Source organism: Rhineura floridana, chromosome 1, assembly GCF_030035675.1.
Source record: "Rhineura floridana isolate rRhiFlo1 chromosome 1, rRhiFlo1.hap2, whole genome shotgun sequence".
NCBI classification, from domain to species: domain Eukaryota; kingdom Metazoa; phylum Chordata; class Lepidosauria; order Squamata; family Rhineuridae; genus Rhineura; species Rhineura floridana.
Genome location: NC_084480.1, coordinates 269514086 through 269536155, shown reverse-complemented (window position 1 = coordinate 269536155; position 22070 = coordinate 269514086). Strand labels below are relative to the sequence as shown.

The window sequence follows — 22070 nt, the reverse complement described above, 5'->3', positions numbered from 1 at the left end:
TTCTTTCTGTTCTTTTTGCAGCTCAGCTAAATTACCTCACTTGTTCTTGGTCTGGAATTGTCTAATGATTTTTCATTATTGTTTCTTGCAATTAAATCAGCACCTATAACTTCGGAACAGATGGCTTCCCTGCAGCAGCTACCAGTGCTAATTTATGCTTAGCAACGGGTGTGCGTGGAGGAGTAGACTGGATGAGAAAACTGGCCTTCCGATACAGACGAGTAAAAGAAATCTACAACACCTACAAAAATAATGTTGGAGGCAAGTGTCCATCATGCCAACTCCTGCTTAATAACTGTCTCATTGCTTTCTGAACCTTGTTAGCATGGCTGTATTTACTCAGCTACTTAGAGCTGCAAACTTTAAGATGTGGTAAGTGATCTTAGCTGAAATGCAAACACTACAGTGCTTGCTCTTTTTCTCCCTGCAGGTCTTCTGGGTCCAGCAAAGAGAGAAGCATGGTTGCAGCTTAGAGCAGAAATTGAAGCTCTTACAGATTCTTGGTTAACACTTGCACTAAAAGCACTCACATTAATTCACTCTAGGTAAGTGGGTTCAAGCTGGGGCAACAGTGCAAAGTAACATTAAATATAAATTAGGGCAGTTCCACTAATGACACTATATGTCTACCTCTAATAAATATTTTTCTCCATAAAACTTGTGCTTGTAATAAGCTAGAAACCATATATTTCTGGAAACTGCTATTTTAAATCAAATTAAGGCTCCCTGGAATATGGCAATTAAATTAGAATCGTCTAGTGGATTTCTATCTATTTGTAGTGATTTGTCGTAAGGGTGCATAATAAGAGTCACTTTTGCCCTTGAGCAACATAGCATTTGTTCTGTGGTGGGAAGGTGATTATAGCATAGCTGGAGTATCAGCAGTAAGAGAAGAAGCAGGCAGGTAGATAAATAGTGGTAGTAGGGTGGAAAGATAGTTTACCATTTGGCTGCTAACTCGGGAGCAATTGCTACTCACTCTAAGCAACAAGGCAACAATATTGCACCTGAACCTCTATATATCTGTAATTTCACAAACCACCACCCTCATTTTTATGGCATGTCTTTGCAAGTAGAAATGTTCTGTAGGTGGAGTGTATCTATCATGGTGGAGGAGGATCTGGTAGTCTGCCAGCATAGTGTGGCTACCACTAAATTGTTCAGCCAGCAGATTTTCAGTATAGAATTGTGCCCTTAGTCTTTTTAATATAGCAGCAACTATCTATGCTGCTCTGCTAGTACAAACTTTCAGGGTTAGTAAGCCTCATCAGCAGAGAAACAGCAACAGGTTACCATTATATATAAATGTCATTTCTCTACCTATGAACATTTTCTAGCTAAAATTTAGTCTGTTTCTCCTACCTTTCAGTTTCATGGTTATAAAACAGGGATAGTAATATCCTTGTTAAATGACAATCTTTGTTTGATTTATTAAGGATATTTTTACTTTCTTCTAGGACAAATTGTGTGAATATTCTAGTGACGACTACTCAGCTTATTCCAGCTCTTGCAAAAGTTTTGCTATATGGCCTAGGTGTAGTATTTCCAATAGAAAATATTTACAGTGCAACTAAAATAGGTGAGTTATTTTTACACTGAACAGAGCCTATTACTAAAAGCCATAATTCCAAATCAGATGGCATAATGATTGAGATATAAATATCTATTTGCTAATACAGAAATATAATTTTAAATTATTTACACACCAACAAACTTGTGCAGCTTCCAGAATTTCCTGTGATTGTAACTACTGAACTAAGTTTTAATAGCAAGAAACGTTAAAGTTAATTTTGATGATCTAATTTAATCTTCTCCATTATTCATTGTCACTTATTTTGTGATTTGTGACACTAATTTATCTCCATTCATAATTTAATGTACAAGGAAAACACTGTGAGCAATTCTGTATTCTACTTGTTTTTTTAACTATACAGTACTCCTCTAAAGTACTACAAGTTGAAGGGAGACACTAGAACTGCTTCCCATTAGCTATATTTATATGTAGGCCAGGATCCAAAGAGCTGTGCCCATGAGCTCATCTGCACCCACTGAGGTTGTTGATATTGTTCCCCTTTGGACTCTCTATGCCATATCAGAGACTGCTCTGTGAATCCTTCACTTTCAAAAGTGGAACTTTTCCATCTGGCTTAAAGAAACACAATTCCAAAGTCTCATCTAGTTCTTTTGATACGAACCATTAAAGGAAGCTGCCTTATATTGGGTCAGATGTTTGGTCTATCTAGCTCTGTGTTGTCTACATTGACTGGCAGTGGCTCTCCAGGGTTTCAGAGGAGGGACATTTCCAGCTCTACCTGGAGATGCCAGAGACTGAACTCGGGATCTTTTGCATGCAAGAGAGATACTCTGTCACTGAACTATCTTCAAAGCAGTCCTGTGAAGTACTTTAAGCTGAAAGAAAGAGACATGTATATTCTGTAGCTTCCCAGTCTCTACCAAAAAGCATTAGCTTGGACCCAGAGTTCCCATGAATAAGTTATGCTCACAGAATCCTCCTGCTGTATGAAGCGGGGTGAGGCAATTTTCCACCACTCCCTCTTTCCCCTGTAGCCTCCTGTGTCCCCTGAAAAACAGTTATGTAGGGTTGCGAGACATTCTAGAGCACCATGAGAGGTGGCACAGAGGTTCCAGTGGGAATTGGCAAAGATTACTGCCCCACTCCCTTCTTTCAGCAGAAGCCCTCATTGGATCTTAGTCCTTTCTGTGAATGGAGGGAGCCCATCAATTTGAAGAAGGTGCACTCTGATACCAACTAATTGTCTTTAAAGCTGTGAATGTACCAGCACCCCTTCCTTGTTCCACTTTTTTTTCATTCCAGCTCAGTTTGTACCTGGTGGTCCTATTTGTAGTAAGTTATTTATATAACAAAATGACCTCTTGATTGTAAGAAAACCTCTGAGCGGACGTTTCAAGTACATGCATGCTGTTTCTTCTCAAGATTGGGTCTCTGTTTTTTTACTTTGTTCAGAAATTCTGAAAGTGTATACTTATATTTGTGCACACGCATAGTGCATGCAGAAAAGAGCTGCACTACCACAAAACAGTGAAATAGCTAGGAATGTGCAAGGTCAGATGCACTGATGCCATTCCCCAGAGGAAATCAGCAGAGAGAGAAAATAGAGACATTAATGAATATCCATGATAATTTTGTGGATTTGCCCAACACCAGATTAAAATATCTAAAAAGCTAATGCAGACATAGGCCCTTTATTTCCATTGTAAAATGTTTGTAACCGTACTAACTGATTTCATAAAATAAAATACAACATGGTTTCACATAATTGAGGTTTGATAATATACTTCAGTTACACAGCCTCTAGTGGTTTATGTTTGTTTGTTTTCAGGAAAAGAAAGCTGTTTTGAGCGCATAATTCAAAGATTTGGAAGAAAAGTAGTATATGTTGTTATAGGAGACGGTGTGGAAGAAGAACAAGGAGCAAAGAAGGTAATAAGACAAGGTTTTACATTGCCACATTAATACTCCTTGAAATCCTCAGATACTAAGCATCTCAACAATTAATACATGATCTTCCTTACCTCAGCAATTAATATATCTTCCTTGCCTCAACAATTAATTCATGATCTTCCCTGCTGGGGGTTTTAAGCAGGGGTTGGAGATTCATCTGTTGGGGTTGCTTTAGAGCTAGATATCTTGCACTGAGCAGGGAGGTGGACAGTTTGGCCTACAAGGCCCTTTCCATCTATATGATTTTATGACAGATTACTCTTAAATCAACACTTCTCATTTATGCAAGTTCTGCAATGCAGTCTTATACATGTTTACTCAGAAGTAGGTCCTACAGTATTCAGCAGAATCCACTCCCACATGTGTGCATAGGATTGCTGCCTTAAATGGTTTTAGATTCCTTCAACTCATACTGATAGACTGATGAAGAAATATGTTGACAGAGACATCTTCAAAGTCAAATAACTATGCAGCCCATAGATAAACCTTTTCTTTGTTTTCATATGCATATACAGTGGCTTCATGGTTGTCCCCTGTGTGAGTGTGTGTATGTTAATGCATTTAAACAGCCCTGTCTTTCCAGTCTAGGAAAACTATCTAGAAAAACTCTTGTCTCTGATATTTTCAGCAAGGAAATAAAGTGTCTCAACCATTTTACTCTTCATCTTCATCTAGTTGTCTGAAGGGCCTTTCTCCTAAACTACACTTAGGTGTTCTGAAATGCAGAAAACCATTATTCACTTATGGGTTCCCCATTACATCAGACTATCAGGAGCAAACTACATCTATCACTGTGGCAAACTACAGCAGAGATGGAATCCTTCCCCCTTTCCCCCATCCTTTGCTTTTCTAGGGTCTTTCTGCATTGAGTTTTTGGTACAAGTAGAATGGATTTTCCTAGTGAAGCTTATTTAATATACTTTTTTTCACAAATTGTCTTTCCACATATAGAAGTTCTCACTTTGCCTTTAAAAACCGGTGTGTACAGTGTGGTGGAGAAAGCTGCTGAATGATTTTCAGTAATTTTCTATGGTTGAGATTTAAGCTTTGTTGTCCACCTGTAAATGTACAACATACAACCTCAAATATCAACCTTGCATCCCTTTCAATTGAAATTGTATTTTTATCACACTGCATTGAACAGTTTCATTCTTTCTTCAGCCCAAAATACATGTAATTCTCAGCCAAGCGTATATCTTCTCTGACACTTTATTTTCTTTCTGGAAAAGTAGTCATGGAAGCTGAAATCTGGGGCAAAAGATGAAGAGAAGGGGGAAAAACATAATCCTTTTCCTTTCAGAGATTTTCCTGCTCAATATTACCCCCATGCATTTTTTCACAACAAAGAGGAAAGATTAAATAAATAGTAGTATCTTTTCTCCTGTGAGATGAACAGCAGGTGGGGGGAAAGTTCAATGAAAAAACCACTGAAAGAGAAACAGTTGAGTCCCTCCTCACACACTGGTATCTTCTGTTCCAGGTTGCATCTCCTACAGCTGTTTTTCAGGGGGGAAAGAAAATGTTAAAGAAGAGATACTCATGACTGAACATCATGTGCACTTGGGGCCTTAGAAATGACTTATTTCTTCTTGCGTAAAAGTTTTATATTTTCAAAGTAACATTTAAAAATGGGAGAAACATCTACATTTTAACTCATTTTTATATTATGTATTGGGTGGGAAACTTTTGGCCTTCCAGATGTTGTTGGACTCCAACTTCCATCAGCCCAAGCTGGCATGGTCATATGGCAGGGAGGATGGGAATTGTAGTTCAGCAACATCTGGAAAGCCAAAGGTTCTCTATCCTATATGAATAGCATTCAATTCAATATGATGGCAATAAAAAGGTCATTTGCCAAAGGAATTATGCACTTATGGCAGTGAAAATGGAAATGGACTGCCTTCAAGTCGATCCCGATTTATGGCGACCCTATGAATAGGGTTTTCATGGTAAGCAGTATTCGGGGGGTCACCATTGCTTCCCTCTGAGGTTGAGAGGCAGTAACTGGCTCAAGGTCACCCAGTGAGCTTCATGGCTATGTGGGGATTCGAACCCTGGTCTCCCAGGTCGTAGTCCAGCACCTTAACCACTACACCACACTGGCTTAATCAGTACTTAATCTAAATCAGTACTTAATCTAAATAAGCAGTTTCTGGAAGCTTCCTTCACAGAAGTAAGTAAGCTTTTACATTTGTGAAATGAACAGATTGTACAAAATATCCTCTAGAGGCATTCCTTTCATGTATTTTTTGTTGCCGGAAGGAATATCCAGCCTAGGACACAAGCAAACAGCCAGATTTTCTCCTGGCAAAACAACAGTGAATTCAATGGGATTATATCAAGAAGGAATTTGGTAACTATATGTATTCATGCCTAAGAAAAATATCTTCCGGTGTCTACAACTATTCAAATTCTTACCTCACCTCAAAAATACTACTTTTCAAGCTGTCCATGGCTATATTTAAATGCCTTTAACTTAAAGATCTCAATTGTGGCTTTGCCTCAAGGCCGGAATAATAAAGGACACCCTGTGGTTCTGTTGCTCCCGTAACTGCCAGCAGGGAGATTTTCCTCCAGTTTTTCCTGTTCTTTTGGGAAAAGAACAAACCGTGCTGGCTCTTTGCCCACCCCAGCAAATGCACTTTCCTGTTCTGTTGCCCTAAGCTGGCATGGAATCGCAGGGAGAGGCAAGCTGGAGTCACTGCTGCACCCTTTATTAACACATCTACAGCACACCACTGTAGTTATGTAACTGAAGAATTGCATGTTCCCTTTCTAATGTAGGCTCAGCTTTCAGTCTGAATAGTAAGAGCCCAAACTAAAATAAAAAAAGAAATTGACTTCTGGGGTGAGCTAGTTTTACATACTATGCAAACTGATTTTACACAGTCCCATTTTTTGTTTGGCTCAAGTGGTCAAGCCAGCTTCCCATCCTAACCACCAGCTGTCAGTCAAGAAATAAAGCAGCTATCTCTCAAGTGCCAGCTACTCCTCAACTGGATATGTCTAGTTTCATTAAAACCCTGTATGGTTTTGGCCCAGTTTACCTGAAAGAGCGCCTCCACCGCCACCAATTATGCCGCCCGACCAGATCAGCCACGCAAGGCCTTCTCTCAATCCCACCAACCAAAACAGCTAGGTTGGTGGGTACTAGGGAGAGGGCTTTTTCTGTGGTGGCCCCCACTCTCTGGAACTCCCTCCCGTTTGATCTCCGACATGCCCCTTCCCTGGATGTATTCCGCAAGGCCCTGAAGATGTGGCTATTTCAACAGGCCTTTGAGATCTTTGGGATGGGTTAATCTCCATGATTTTGTCATCTATTATATGCTGTATATGTAAATGTTTTTATAAATGTACTGATGACTGTCCAGTGTTTTATTTATTGAGATTAATGTGACTGCATTTGATACTATTGTATTTTATCCCATTTTAATGTACGTCGCCTAGAGTGGCTATCTGCCAGATAGGCAACACACAAATTAAATATTATTATTATTATTATTAGCCCTCCACTGAACATCATCCATTGCTTAACACCAGCTCAGATTTTATGGTAAAAATACTGAGTTGACCTTTGGATATTCAGTAAGGTGGGGAAGTAAGTGAAATGGAATGGAAAGGTGGTTGGTAATATAATATCCAATTATTCTCAAGCATTCAAAATCTTTATATAAGACTGATGAGGGAAAGGCCATAGCTCAGTGATAAGCATCTGCTTTGCATGCACAAGGTCCCAAGGTCAATCCCCAGCATTTCCAGACAGGGCCAAGCCTGAAACCCTGGAGTTGTATTCAGCTACGTCCTACTCAGAGAAGACCCATTGAAATTAACCTAAGTTAGTCATGTTTATTAACTTCAACAGGGTTACTCTGAGTAGGACTAACATTGAATATCACACCTGGAGAACTACTACCAGCCAGTATAGACAATACAGAGCTTGGTGGCCCAATGGTGTGACCCAGTATAAAGCAGCTTCCTATGTTTCGTAAGTGGTATTGCACTATTGATATATGTATATTTTTTAGCATTTAATGTATCCACTGGACAACACATTTTCCTAGTGTGAGTTGCTACCTGGCCAGTTTAACTTAACAACCACTAGTAGCCAGTCAAATATTCTATTCCAGAGCAGTTTCTGAATGCAGTGGGTTGTCTGTGCAGATTATTAAGATGATCTAAGCAAACAGATTGCCATCTAATCTTGTGTTATCTCTATAGTTTTCCATGGTAACTGTTGTCACTGTGATCCTTACTATTTAGAATGTATGTATTTATTTATTTATTATTCTAATATTGTTGTGCCATTTTTCAGTTCCAAAAGGACGCCCCATGTTAGCTTAAAAAAACAAAACTATAAAATTAGTTGCTTGAGAAAGTGCATGTATTGTCATGTATGACAAAACATATTTTAGACATGTTATAGCATGTTGAAAAAGCTGTATGTAGCAGTATATATAAAAGTGTATATAACAGAGCTCTAAATTTCATGCAAATTTAAACCAAACTTGTCAGAAACAGAAAATCTGTATCTTTTAAATGGAGCTTTTTAAAATGCACTATTTTTAAGGCATCCCTTTTGATAGATTAAAAGAAATGTGATTCACTTAGGACGCAACACACACTTACATTTCCCTTGTAGTGAATAAGTCATGGCATTGTCACATTTCCATAAGCTGTTGTTTCCTTGCAAACTCATTTTATGAGACAGTTAAAATATTCAGACCAAGCAGTAATAGTAAATGGGGAAAACCTATCTGGACTAGTTTAGAGAACAGCTGATGCAGGTGAAATTGTAGAGATTCTGGGAGGTGATACATAGAGTTTACTGTCTATGTGTTTGCCTCCTAAGAGAGAGAAATTGTTGTGCCGGGAGACATTTAAAGTGACATTTAGAACCTAGTAGCTGATGTTAACTAGAATGCTTGGTTATTGGCCTTGCCATTCCCAAATTATAGTCTTTAGATTCATTTACTTTTACAAACAGATTTAAATACATTTGGGATCATATTCTTTTTATGAGTTTGCTGTAATGTAACATTAGTAATTTCCAGGGAGAGGGGGGTATGGGACAATCTGGAAGGTGCTTACTTTTCAGATAGCAAATGACTACTTTTTGAATTGTACTGAAAAGTCTAGCTGTTGTTCTATGTAGAATAAGAAAAAGGATCACTGTTTAAACCACTAACAATCAGTAATCTACAAGGAATAAGCTCTACTTTGGAGTTTATACCATGTTCTCTTCCTGTTGTTCATTCATGGATCACATGCAAGGATATTTCATTATTGTCTGGGGTGGTCTGAATTTGAATTTTTTTTTACTTAGAGCATGAAGTGGATGCATGTTAGGTGGTCAGCTGTGACCACTTTTGTGCCTTTTTCGCATTAGAAGATGTTTCAAAGTGAAAAGCCCATGGGCTTTATTTTTGTCTTCTAAAAGTAACTGCATGATGAACTCTGTTGGCATACCCACACAACCATACCAATATGCTGTGTCTTGAAATCAGCAAAGACTGCTTTTTACAAGAGGAGTTGCATTAGTAAAGTGGCAAGTGGGGAAAGGGGTCAAGCACACCAACTCGAATGCACTCCTCTGCTGCTTGTCTGCTGAAAATAATCTTTTCAAGCTATTTTTTTCCATGATAGATGTGACTATCATGATTTTGTTACACGTGTTTCTCTGCAATGCATTGCTGGACCATAAATTGGCTTCTAAATGGGCTAGACAAATCCATAGCTATGGATTGACCTGACCACTATTAGCCATGATAGCTAAATGGAATATCCAAGTCCAAATGCTTGCTTGCTTACTGTACCTCTCATAACCATGTAGGAGGGACAGAAATCATTGGAATAGCTGTTGCCTTCCTGTTTGCAAACTTGCCAGAGGCTAGCCAGTGTTGCAAAGAGAATACTTGACTAGATGTACCCAGCAGGATTTTGTTTTGTTCTTAGACTGTTAAGCAGCAGCCAGCCGTGGAGTACAGACAAATATGTCTGGGGAATGAACTGGATTAATGTAGGCAATTTTTTCCCTCCTGCTGCCACTTGGCTCACACAGGGCTTACACTAGGCTGCTTCATCTTTCTCTTTTTGACCACAATCTAGGTTCCCAAGTGCAGTAGTGTGAGCCAAAGGACAGCTAAAAGCAAAAGGGTTGAGAAAAGGAAAGCATGGCCCTAGTAATTCCAGTTGCCAGTGCTGTCCATCTCTCTCTTTCTTCTCCCATGGTTCCAAGGGCAGCTAAGCAGCACATAAGTACAAGCCATGTCAGTGAGTAACCCAAATGACAGCAGAGAAGGAAAAGCACTTCCCTAGCCCAGCCATTCCTGTTTTTGAGTGTCTGATTCAAAACTCAATCGAGACACAACATAGATCTTCAATTCCTGTTATGTCTGGGTGAAAAATTGGCAGGTAACAACCCATCAAGAATGGAAGCTGGGACCTTCTACATGCAAGGCATGTACAGATGTAAGTAATAGTTGCCAACTCTGCAGGACCCCCCTTTTCATGGTGACCTTGAGCAGATGGAGTCATTCAGGAAGCTCTACAGCACCCAACCACATGAGACAGAGGGCTCATTTACACAGGGTTTTACTGTGCGTCTGGTGCTACTTGCATCCCCTTTTAATCCGCATGGTTCACATGACGTTACTGGCAAACAGAAGCTATCACACAGTTTCCCCCCTGTAAATCCATACTAACCCAGTCCTTTGATAATCCGAAAAGGAAAGGAAAAAAGTCTTCACTCTGTATTGCTAGTGCTTGCAGACGCTGTGCTCTGATGCTTTTAGATGGGTGTGTCAATCGTTCCCCTCTCCACACCCACTCCCTCCTCCTCCTTTCATTTCATTTCCTATGGGCTGAAGAGAAACATCTGCTGCTTTCTCCCATTCTGCATGCCTTTTTTATGTTGTTGCAAACGGTACCTTTATTTTATTTTCTCCCCTAATTTATGCACAAAAGTATAACACTGCCACAAGCCAATACCTGTATCATATGAAAGAGGGAAGGTAGTGCATTGTCAATGACACATACTGTAAATTCTGCTTTCCTATTTTCTCAGTTTTCCAACTCCAATCACAGCCTTCTGCAGCACTGTATCAGGTCATTTTGATTCCCATTTAAAGTCTCAGCCATATTAATTGCGATGAGCTAAAATCTAGTAAACATCTCAATGTTGGAAGCATTAACACCTGCACCTGCAAAATATGGGTGGGATAATTGTAGCCTGTGCTATGATACTCTTTCTTACCTACAGTATCTTTATGGTGTTACTGGTCTGTATGAAACAAAATTATATAAGTAATCTTTAGACCTGAAAATGTGATATGAAAATACCATAATACAGTAGTACTCAAAGAATGTGGTGAGACGATGTTAATGGATATATTCAATGATGTGGTATTTTCTGGATATATGCTTAAATACATTTGTTATTTTTTATGTATTTGATATCTGGACATGTAAATAGTTTAAAAGCTATGCTTAAAATGGTGGTAGATGCTGGATGGAGCCAAACCCTAGAACCACTCCTGGAAAGCAACCATTGGGACTACTGTGCCAGCACTGGCTATAAATTCTTATACAGAACAGGATCCCAACTGGGATGAGAAGGGAGCAGGTCCAAGAATCCTGAGACAGACTCCAACTACTAGTGCTGACACAAGAGATGCAGAAATGGCTAGCAGATATAAGCAGGGTAGAATTTCCCCCATTTGTGTTGCCTCTTTCTTTGTGCTGGCTCACAAGCCAAACCATGGCTTAGTACAAACATGCAGGCTCCCAACTTCTCTCCTCCCTGGATTGTTTTGCTGCTACAGCCTGGCCTAGTGTGTTGCCTGAACCCATGCTTATGATTTAACTCTTTCCAGACTTAACTAATGAGCTGTAACCAAAATTTGTTGTTGGTTTATGGATTATGGTTAGTCTGGACACTGGAAAGTGCTAAACCACAAGCTTAATGTGGTTGGCATACTAAGGCAAGCCATGGCTTAGCTTGGTAAAATGAAGCAGTAGAATGATTACAGAAGAGCAAAGCAGCAACAATCTCCTCCCTAGAAGCTTGTGCATTAGTGCTAAACTATGGTTTGGCATAGTGTGACATGTGAACCAGACCTGTAGCTGTTGTAGCAGAAGCTTCCATTTACATTATAGCAGCTTATTTTTTTTAAAAATCAGCCATTTGTTTCTTTTAAAAGTTCATACTCTAAAATGGGCTCTGCACATCTAAAACATATTGCATTTTCCTTTACATTTTAAATGTCAACTATTTTCCCATGGGGTGACTTGAACGTTTTCTCCATGCAAGGTTATGGCTATCTTTTCTTACTGTTTACATAAAAAATATTTCACTGACACCAAAAGTCCTGCTTTATAGATTTAGGATAGTGAGTTTTCACAATCACATTTTCACCCCTCATGGATGATATAATCTGCTTTTTTCCCGTTATTCATGTCTTTGGTTTATTCAGGTGTCTTGCAAACACGCTTATGTCTAGGTTCAGATTTTCTCTTTATTTAGCTAGTAGAGTGAAACTTAAACATTCATCTTTAAAATATCCCATGTGGGAAAGTTGTTACAAGGTCAGTGTGAACAATGCCAATATAATATAAACCACTGGGGAAGGATTACCCAAAAAATGAATGGGCAACACAATGATATATTTTGATTCTTCTCTGTAATAAGCTGTTTAATTCACCTGCCAGCACAAGGTTTAAAAGACCATGTTTTGGCAGTGAACAATACACTATATTAATTTTATTGTCACCAAATATTACATCATTTTGAGATTATGTCTCTGTATTTTGCCAGGAACAAAAGATTCTGTCTCTTTATGTTTCTTGTTTAAGAAACCAGCTTGCTTGCTTTCTGAGAAAAAGCTGCTCAGAATTGCTACCTTAATTAGGCTGTTCAACTGCATATTCGTGCAGATTTTAAAGGATTGCTGTACTGAATAGTGCGGAAGCACAATGTAGATAAATTATGAATTGTTCCTCTGAATTTTTGAAAAAGGCAGAATTACATACTTAGAAATATTCCAAAGTAATAGATTTGGCAGCAATCCTAACTCCACTTACCTGGGAATAAATCCCATTTAATTCAACAGGACTTGAATGTTCTGAGTTAGAATTGCAGCCTTTGACCAGGATTTTACAGACTGTGTATAGAATTTTCCAGCCCACCTTTCCACAGCAGCCTAACTTCATATCCTTTGAAAATCTGTTCCTGGTGGTCAGAGGAACCCCCTGGAAAAGAATTCAAGCATGATGCATAGAGCTGTAATTTAAAAGGACAAAATAGCAATGCCCCACCATCAAACTCATTAGTGGCATTACTTCCTGCTCATGTACAGTGCTCAGTATCCTTTGGATTCCCACCATTAGTTTTGCTAGGTTGCCTTACAGCAAGGGTAGCCAATGTAGTACCCTCCAGATGTTGGACTCCAACTCTCAATAGCCCCAGCCAGCATGGCCGATCGTCAGGGATGATGGGAGTTGTAGTCCAACAACATCTGGAGGGCTCCATGGTGGCTAGCCCTGCTTTATAAACTGGCACAAGTGTTTAGAATTAGGGTATCCAAATATAAGGCAGACATGTTTTGTGAAGCTCCTGTAAGTCTTTATACACCACATCCTACGGTGGTGTGGCATATTTTAAGACCAAAACGAAATGGGTTGTATCCAGTGGTGTATCTCAATGACAGACTGCTCTTTAATCCAGTGGAGGCTTCCTCAGTCGAACAGGGAAGAAAGGGGATTTTAAAATATTTATTTTATTTATTAAATTTATATTCTGCCCTTCCTCCTAGAAGGACCCTATGGCAGCAAACAAAAACACGAAAACACCTTAAAAACAAAAGACTTTAAAACATATTAAAACAAAGCATCTTTTAAAAGATCTTAGAAAGCAATTCCAACACAGACACAAAGATAAGGTATCTGCTTAAAAGGCTTGTTGAAAGATCTTCAGTAGGCCCCAAAAATATAACAGAGATGGTGCCTGTCTAATATTTAAGGGGAGAGAACCAAAGGGTAGGTGCCACAACACTAAAGGTCTGCTTACTATGTTGTGCGGCACGGACCTCCTGATAAGATGGTATCTGCAGGAGGCCCTCAATCTCTCCTTATCCCTCAAATCTGCTTACTTGGAGGACTATATGAACAGTGTGGCAGGTAGAGGGACACCACTGGACACAACCCAATATGTTTAGTTTTCTTTGCCAAGCAACCATAAGCAACCCAGATTTAATCTATCCAATATTTGTTGCAGAAAAAAAATGCTATGGTGTCTGACCACAAAGTCACTGTCAACTACCATATCAAGCTCAGAAGACAATAGTACCAAGATGGAAGATATAATTCAGCATAGCAAATTATCAGCTTAGTATGACTTTGAAACTGAGGGATATTTTATAATACTTGTTCACAATAAAATGGGGAAAGTACATATCTCACCACACTCTAAGCCATCCCCTTGTTTCTCTTAGTGTTGTCGGGTAATAAGACAGAAAGAGACAGCCCATGTGGAGGTGTTGATGCTGAAGACTTAGGACCTATGTTTTGTGTTGTATTACAGTTTTTACCTGCTGGCCACAGGGGGCACCTGGCTCCAGTTTAGGCTTAGCATCTAAAATGGAAATGGACTACCTTTAAGTCGATTCCAACTTATGGATGAACCAATGAATAGGGTTTTCATGCTAAGAGGTATTCAGAGGGGGTTTGCCATTGCCTTCCTTTGAGGCTGAGAGGCAGTGACTGGCCCAAGGTCACCCAGTGAGCTTCATGGCTGTGTGGGGATTCGAACCCTGGACATAGTCCAGCACCTTAACCACTACACCACACTGGCTCTCCTACTCTTATCTCAAAAGCTAGAATTCTTAACAGAGAGCAATATCCAGATGTCTTTAGTTTGGGTCTGTTTTTATAGTAATCACTGCCAAAAAGGGGGGCAGCTAAGCACTATAATTTTGCATTCACTTTATATATTCCGTTTTAATAAGTTCTATCTCTGTGAACATTCTAATGTTTTGCTTTTGTCTTTTATGAAACCTTTTTATGTTAAAAGATAAAAATTTGCTGGTGTTCTCACATTTTCATCTGCTTGTTTTCCAATATGAAATGGCTAAGCACAGCTTTACTTACAAAATAACATGTAACTTTTTGTCCTTACATTGTGTTTGTATTGTTCACAGCATGCCATGCCATTCTGGAGAATCACAAGCCATTCTGACCTTATGGCTCTTCATCATGCCTTGGAACTGGAGTACTTATAGTAGCACTTTGTAACCCCAGAACTTCCCTCATGCCCATGGACAATGTGCCTGCATATTGTGTCAGTGCTGGGCTACAGAACCTTGTGATTTCATCATGTTGATGTACAGCTGCAACTGGTCTTAACCTTTGCCCTAGCAGTAAATGGAGGAGCATGTCTCTTTCTTCAGAAACAGCTGTTGATTCTAGTACTGTGAATCTAATGAAAACAAGCCATGATGAGAATGTTTTAACAATGTGTCCTTATCACATTTGCTACATTGAAAGGTTCATACCTGTGAAGAGACTGGGAAGTGCTTTGTGGTTTCTAGAATCTTCATTGTAGTCCGCATAACACCTTCTTAAACACAGCAAACTTGATTGCACAACAAAGACTGAGATTTTTTTTAAAAAAAATAATCCCATGGATACATTTCTTGAAAATGTTTACTTTTTTTAGCTTTTCTCAGACCCAGGGTACTCTGTAAATCTTTACTTATTTATGAACAGACTCTGTTTTGACACCATCAGCTAAATGTGGATATGTATGATAAATGAAAGGCTATAACGAGTGTTTGCCTTCCAATAACAAAATGATTTTGATTTAAGCACATTGCAAAGTAGTTTAAAGTATGTCTAATTTAAGCAAATAGGTACATCACTGAGACAATCGTGTACAGAAAGAATGTTTTGGTGTAAATTTGTAATGAATTGATGATGTTTTACATATTGTTTAGGCAAATACTATTGAAAGGTAGTAATGGCTTTTTGGTGAAGTATGAGGCAGTGTGTGCACAAACGATTGTGCTGTGCCTTACGAAAGTATTGTGTATAAATATGTAGATAATGGAATTTTTTTAGATTAATTTGTCAAGACCAAAAGCATGGATGTCAAGTGTCAATAAGGAATCACTTTTTATTCTTTCTGTTCTTTCTTCAAGATTTTTCCTTGGCAAATCGATAATACCAAACACCAGTTAATACCTCCCCTCCTTTCACCCTGCCCATCGTGGGCTCCTTGTTTACATTTTGTACTTGTGCACATAGGTCCAAGTACAAAATATACGTATCTCGCAATCTGTTAGAATGGTTTACATGTTTAAATTGCTGCTTTCCTTGCCAAAATACATACAGATGGAGACATGGTCTGGCACTGCTTCAGCGTGCTTTGCCAAGAGAAGCAGCAATTCAGTATACATGTGTACTCTCAACTGATGCGAAGCACATATATAGTGCTCAGGTATATATACCTGAGTACAAATGGTATAGTTAGAAGTGACTCTTAGGAGATGCCTGCAAACTAAGAGCAGTGCTGTGCTCTTTCATTTCATTGGTTCTACTGATAAATATTGAATGTGGGAGAAGTAAATATTTAATCTATTCATTTACACACACACCCCAAAGGCAGAGGATTGTTTTTTTAAAAAGTGTTTTATGTAATGTATCATGACTTATACAATAATAAAACAAAGTGTTCATACACTCAGAAAGTAAAAATAAAAAACAACCACTTTGTCTTAAAGTACAAAAGGAGAGCTCTGTCTGGAATCTAGTCTGGATATATTAAAATAACTATGGATCATCAGAAACCATTATTTCTGTCTCAGCCCCTTTCTTCTAAAAAAAGTAATACATTTCTTGCTCAAATATTAAAAACATTTTATAAATCTCACACACATCTGAAAAAGGGCAGAACCCAATCAGTTATAATTTTGCGATAAGCAGGTCTGAAGCAAACTGACGTTAACACTGAGATAACAGTAAAATATTATAAAGGCAAAACATGATGATAAGTGTAGTTTTGCATTAAGTGCTAAAGCATTTCATATCCCCCAGACCTCTCTTTCCTTATTGTGAAAGTACAAAGAAATTTGTGGCTTACAGTAAGTTTTGAAATTACTGTACAGCGCAAGATCAAATATAAGGAAATCTCAATTTCTTGAATGGGTGTGAGCATTGTGACATACATTTCTTTTACTTTTAGACCCATAATATTTAATTAGAAATGTCTGGTGCATCCTTAATTTTAACCAGTAATCAGATTTTTCTATTGGTCCATTGCTGGCAATGGGCACAGAAAAATAGTTATTGCCAATTTTGTTAAGACTGTTTGTAACTAGCTTATACTACATTTGAACTGTACCCATCTTCTGTAAAATATTTAAATCATGAACAATCTATTCAGTTTTACTCAGACCTCTAGATACATCAATGTGATTCTTTTAGCCATGGTTAACATGTGCATCCTCTCCTCTCCCCAAAGACAACTCCCCCCTCTTGCTGGTAACCAGGGTTAAAAGTATATACATTAGCACCAACATTGGTGTGGTTACAGCTAAACAATTTCCTCAATTGAGTTTTTTAGACTACAGTCCTATACACTTATCAGGGAGTAAGCTCAATGGAACTTACTTCTGAGTAGACATTCATAGGATTGCACTGTTAAACTAAGATGGAGGTATGGAATTTGCTGATTGGAGGGCTAAAAGAGGGAGTACCTGGTCCTGCAACTTGCCCTCAGCCTTGTAGACATGACTAAGTGAAGCCCTTTGTCATATCTGCACATGGTCTATGTGTCTAATTTTGGGGCCTAAACCTTGGTACTTTCTTTACACTGGTGTCTCCATTGGAATTCAACATCAGTTATTCTAATCCTTTCTCCAAGTTCTGGATTTATTTTTATTTTATTATTTTATTTTGCAAAATAAACCAGCTTGCAAAACAGCTACTAGTAAAGCAACCATAGTAGCTGTGAGAAAACACCTCTTTTGTGGAGGATGCATACTGCTGCTACAGTTTATAATTATTTTATGGATTGTTTCAAATTGTTTGATTATAAATATGCGCCCCCCAGTCTTCAATAACTTTATGTACCAAGAGCAATTCAAATCAGGGACTACTCACAGTCTGTAAAGTTTAGCACATATACACAAACGTTTTATTGACAGGGGCTGTAATTAGTTTAGTTTTGTTTTGTTTTTTGCTTTAAGCAAAACAGAGATGAACATTTTCCCCTTTGTTTCAATTTTTTGTAGTCAATAGGCTGACTAAAAAAAGTTTATCTGGGCCTTATTGTACAAAAAGTGTGTTGTGTCCACAGCTGTGTACAGAAATTTTCTTTCATTCATTTTGTGTTTAAATTAATAAAATTGATTTGTGACATGTTAAAAACTTTTATCTTGGATATATTTGATTTCTCCCATCCCTTAATACATAAGATATATGTTCATATTAGTGTGTTTGAGTTTGGATGTAGGAGAGAAAACCCAAGATCAAACAGCCAAGCTCACTATCAGCATAACTAGCCTCACAGGTTCTTGTAATGATAAAATGCTGCTCTGAGTTCCCTGGTTGAAACGTAGGTTACAATATTAACAAAGAAGTAATACATTTTCTCACTTCTGTTCCCAGAAGAATACATTATGCAGTTGTGTGCCTCAAAATTATTGTATTCCAACTGTTTTTGGAGTGTCAGCAAAGGCCAACACAAGCATTTTCTAGAAACAATGTTAAAAACATCCTGCACTGATAGCAGTTTTATCACTTGTGGGGTGAGGGATAGTAGCAATTAATTTTGAAAGACAAACAAAAACAAAAGATTTTGCTCATTTTCAGAAAGATAGCAGGGAGGAGGCTATATGCGTCTTGGTTGAGTTTTACAGTATTGGCACTGGTTTAGAGAAGGGTCTTCTGAAGACTAACGTAGCCTCCTGATGTGATAGAATTTGATCAGGGGCTTATCAAAGGAAGTTAAGTACTGAAGAGCAGGACACATATGAGATAAAGTGTTCCCTAAGATAACCAAGACCCAAGCCATTTAGGACTTTAAAGGAGAAAGATAGCATTATGAACTGAGCCTGGAAACAAACTATCAGGCAGTGCAGATTATCAAAACAGGTGATATGTGTGAACATTGGTCCACACCTGTTAACAAGTGGGCTACCACTTTCTGCAAAAACCAGTTAAGGTTACAAATCATCTTCACAGGCAACCCCATGCAGTATGCATTAAGGTGCTCCAGTGATGGCTGGTGGCTCCATGACAGTGGGGCAGTGGAATTCACTTCAGGTTTTAGTTCAAACTTTCAAGGACGTGCCCAAGGTGCTGAAGCTGGAAGTCACTGAAGCATGAATGACTGGCCAGATCTCTATCTTCCAACAGTGGGTATTATTGGTATATCAGTCAAAGCTGATAGAAAGGACTCAGATTTGCCATCAGGGAAAGACCTCTCCAAACTGAGTGAATGGGCGGAAAAATGGCAAATGCAATTCAATATAAACAAGTGTAAAATTATGCATATTGGAGCAAAAAATCTTAATTTCACATATACGCTCATGGGGTCTGAACTGGCGGTGACCGACCAGGAGAGAGACCTCGGGGTTGTAGTGGACAGCACGATGAAAATGTCGACCCAGTGTGCAGCAGCTGTGAAAAAGGCAAATTCCATGCTAGCGATAATTAGGAAAGGTATTGAAAATAAAACAGCCGATATCATAATGCCGTTGTATAAATCTATGGTGCGGCCGCATTTGGAATACTGTGTACAGTTCTGGTCGCCTCATCTCAAAAAGGATATTATAGAGTTGGGAAAGGTTCAGAAGAGGGCAACCAGAATGATCAAGGGGATGGAGCGACTCCCTTACGAGGAAAGGTTGCAGCATTTGGGGCTTTTTAGTTTAGAGAAAAGGCGGGTCAGAGGAGACATGATAGAAGTGTATAAAATGATGCATGGCATTGAGAAAGTGGATAGAGAAAAGTTCTTCTCCCTCTCTCATAATACTAGAACTCGTGGACATTCAAAGAAGCTGAATGTTGGAAGATTCAGGACAGACAAAAGGAAGTACTTCTTTACTCAGCGCATAGTTAAACTATGGAATTTGCTCCCACAAGATGCAGTAATGGCCACCAGCTTGGATGGCTTTAAAAGAAGATTAGACAAATTCATGGAGGACAGGACTATCAATGGCTACTAGCCATGATGGCTGTGCTGTGCCACCCTAGTCAGAGGCAGCATGCTTCTGAAAACCAGTTGCCGGAAGCCTCAGGAGGGGAGAGTGTTCTTGCACTCGGGTCCTGCTTGCGGGCTTCCCCCAGGCACCTGGTTGGCCACTGTGAGAACAGGATGCTGGACTAGATGGGCCACTGGCCTGATCCAGGAGGCTCTTCTTATGTTCTTATGTTCTTAATCCAGAAGCAACCATAGATCCAGCAGTATTACCAAATTATGGACCGGATCTTTACAGGGGTATGTAACCCCATCCAGAACAGACCAATCCTCAGCTGACTGGTTCACTGAAACTCCCACTTTCATCAATGTGTTATCTGGATTGAGCTTAACTTTATTCTTCCTCATCCAGTCTACCTCTAATTGGGCATGCATTCAAGGACCACACAGCCTCATCTGAGTGATGAAAAGAAGAAATAGATCTGGGGTCTATTGAATGGCATAGCAGATACTATTGAACCAAGTGGGATTCCTCAGGATAATTCTCATAAGAAGGACAACAGCCTCACAGCACTACTTACTGGAATTTGCTCTCCAGAAAAGTGGAACCACTGCATTGCTGGGTGGCCTAGATCCTAATACCAAAAAGCAGTTCAGAAAGATACCATGGTTGACGGTATCAAAAGCCACTGAGGAGTCCTAGAATTTAACAGGATCACACTCCCACCGTCTTTCTCCCAACCTAGGTCATCCACCATGGCATTCCCAGTCACAAAGCTGTAGACTGAAATGGATCCACATACTCTCCATATTGAGTGTTACCACCCATAAAGCCTTTGGGGTAAGTTTAAGTTTTGCAATAATGTTATTTATTTTAAAATAGCAACTATTAAATATCATAAAGGTAATTAGTCCTTGGACTCCAAATGCATGCTCAACTGAAGCTGATTGTACCATATGTTCTCATCTGCTTACCTCCCCCTTTTCCTCCCCCCTTTTATAACCCTCCTTTCTTTCCATATGCTAGAATCTTCCCTTCCCTGCGCTTGCAAAAACTGGCTAATGACCTCATGTAAAAACAATTTAGCTAATGCCTATATAATGTGATATCCATATAAAATATTTTTGTGCTAATAGTGAGTGAAAGAAATCTTAAGATATGGAATAAAGTTATGATCTTTAACCTATTTTTCTATTCACTAATAAGCAAAAAAACTTGCAAATTAAGAACGTACCTATAGCCAACAGATATTTCTATCAAACTTTAAAAAGCAGGGAAATTGGGCAGCTATAGTGAATGTACCAGGGGAGCAGGAGACCTGACCTCCTCTCTGAGATATTGGACTGCCCTACAAATTTGTCAAAATGCAAACACAATTTGGGTTGGTCTTTCACAGTCCAATCCACTTCCTGTGTAGCTTGGAAGAATTTGGTAATGTGCCTCTGAGCATATGGTGAGTGGTGACAACACCTCCCAGTTCCAAAGATGGAGAATGATGTTTTTGTATGTTTGTTGGTGTTCTTACTTTGCTTCTTTCCTGTGTTACTACTGTTTCTACACAGAATCTAACCTAGAAAATTATATTTCTCTCATTGTTCATCCTAGAAATCTGTGTCAAATTTATTTTTATTAATTTCAAAGCCTTTTTATTGGCCAATGCCATATGATGGCGAAGACAGTCTTTTGTGTTTCAGACTGGAGGTTATGCTCTATTTCTATTTTGGGCACATTAACAGTTGAAGCTGAAACTTCAGTTTGATGTAAAATCAGACTGATTACAATATGTTACTACTTCAGCAATGACTCTAGCTGCTGGAAAAAACAAACTTGGCTTGCCCAGAATGCATGTTTTCAGCCTGCTGTGCTTAAACTGCTCCACTTAAGGAAAGGTGGGCATGGTCAATTAAAAACATAGAGCACACCTATAGTTTTGCTGGAATATATTTCACCTCCCACTGTTTTATCTTGTGCAAACTGAGACACTCCTCACGTCCATTGGAAACTGTTCTGCAGAACAGTCAGTGCCTTTCTTCCACAATTGTTGTTAGAGGTATTTTAGTGTTGCAAAATCTTGCTGTACTTCACAAATTCACAGAAACAGAAGCAAAAAAATATGATTTACTATAGTAACTTCACTAAAATTTGCAAAGGAGATAAAACATATTTAAAGTGACCATCTGAACTATATCAACTGTTTTAGTATTGTTGCTTCCTCCTGCTAAAACAAGACCAGCACCACACATGTCTTGTTTGTGCTATTTGGGCTGATTGCAGGTGTTGCCACCACTCACCATATGCTCAGAGGCACGTTACCAAATTCTTCCAAGCTACACAGGAAGTGGATTGGACTGTGAAAGACCAAATTTGCATTTTGACAAATTTGTAGGGCA

At 38.9% G+C, this 22070-nt stretch overlaps 1 protein-coding gene across 13 annotated transcripts in view; it reads left to right on the top strand.

The window, feature by feature from the left end:
- The window catches only part of EYA1 (EYA transcriptional coactivator and phosphatase 1), a 145181-nt gene extending 127293 nt beyond the window's left edge, over positions 1 to 17888 (top strand). For all 13 annotated transcript variants that reach the window (XM_061601163.1, XM_061601221.1, XM_061601203.1 and 10 more), the window contains 5 exons: positions 101 to 261; positions 431 to 545; positions 1458 to 1579; positions 3363 to 3463; positions 14677 to 17888. In XM_061601163.1, coding sequence (XP_061457147.1) covers positions 101 to 261; positions 431 to 545; positions 1458 to 1579; positions 3363 to 3463; positions 14677 to 14757 — 580 coding nt within the window. In that variant the 3' untranslated portion in view covers positions 14758 to 17888. The remainder of the gene's footprint in view (positions 1 to 100; positions 262 to 430; positions 546 to 1457; positions 1580 to 3362; positions 3464 to 14676) is intronic.
- The last annotated feature ends 4182 nt before the right edge of the window (positions 17889 to 22070 follow it).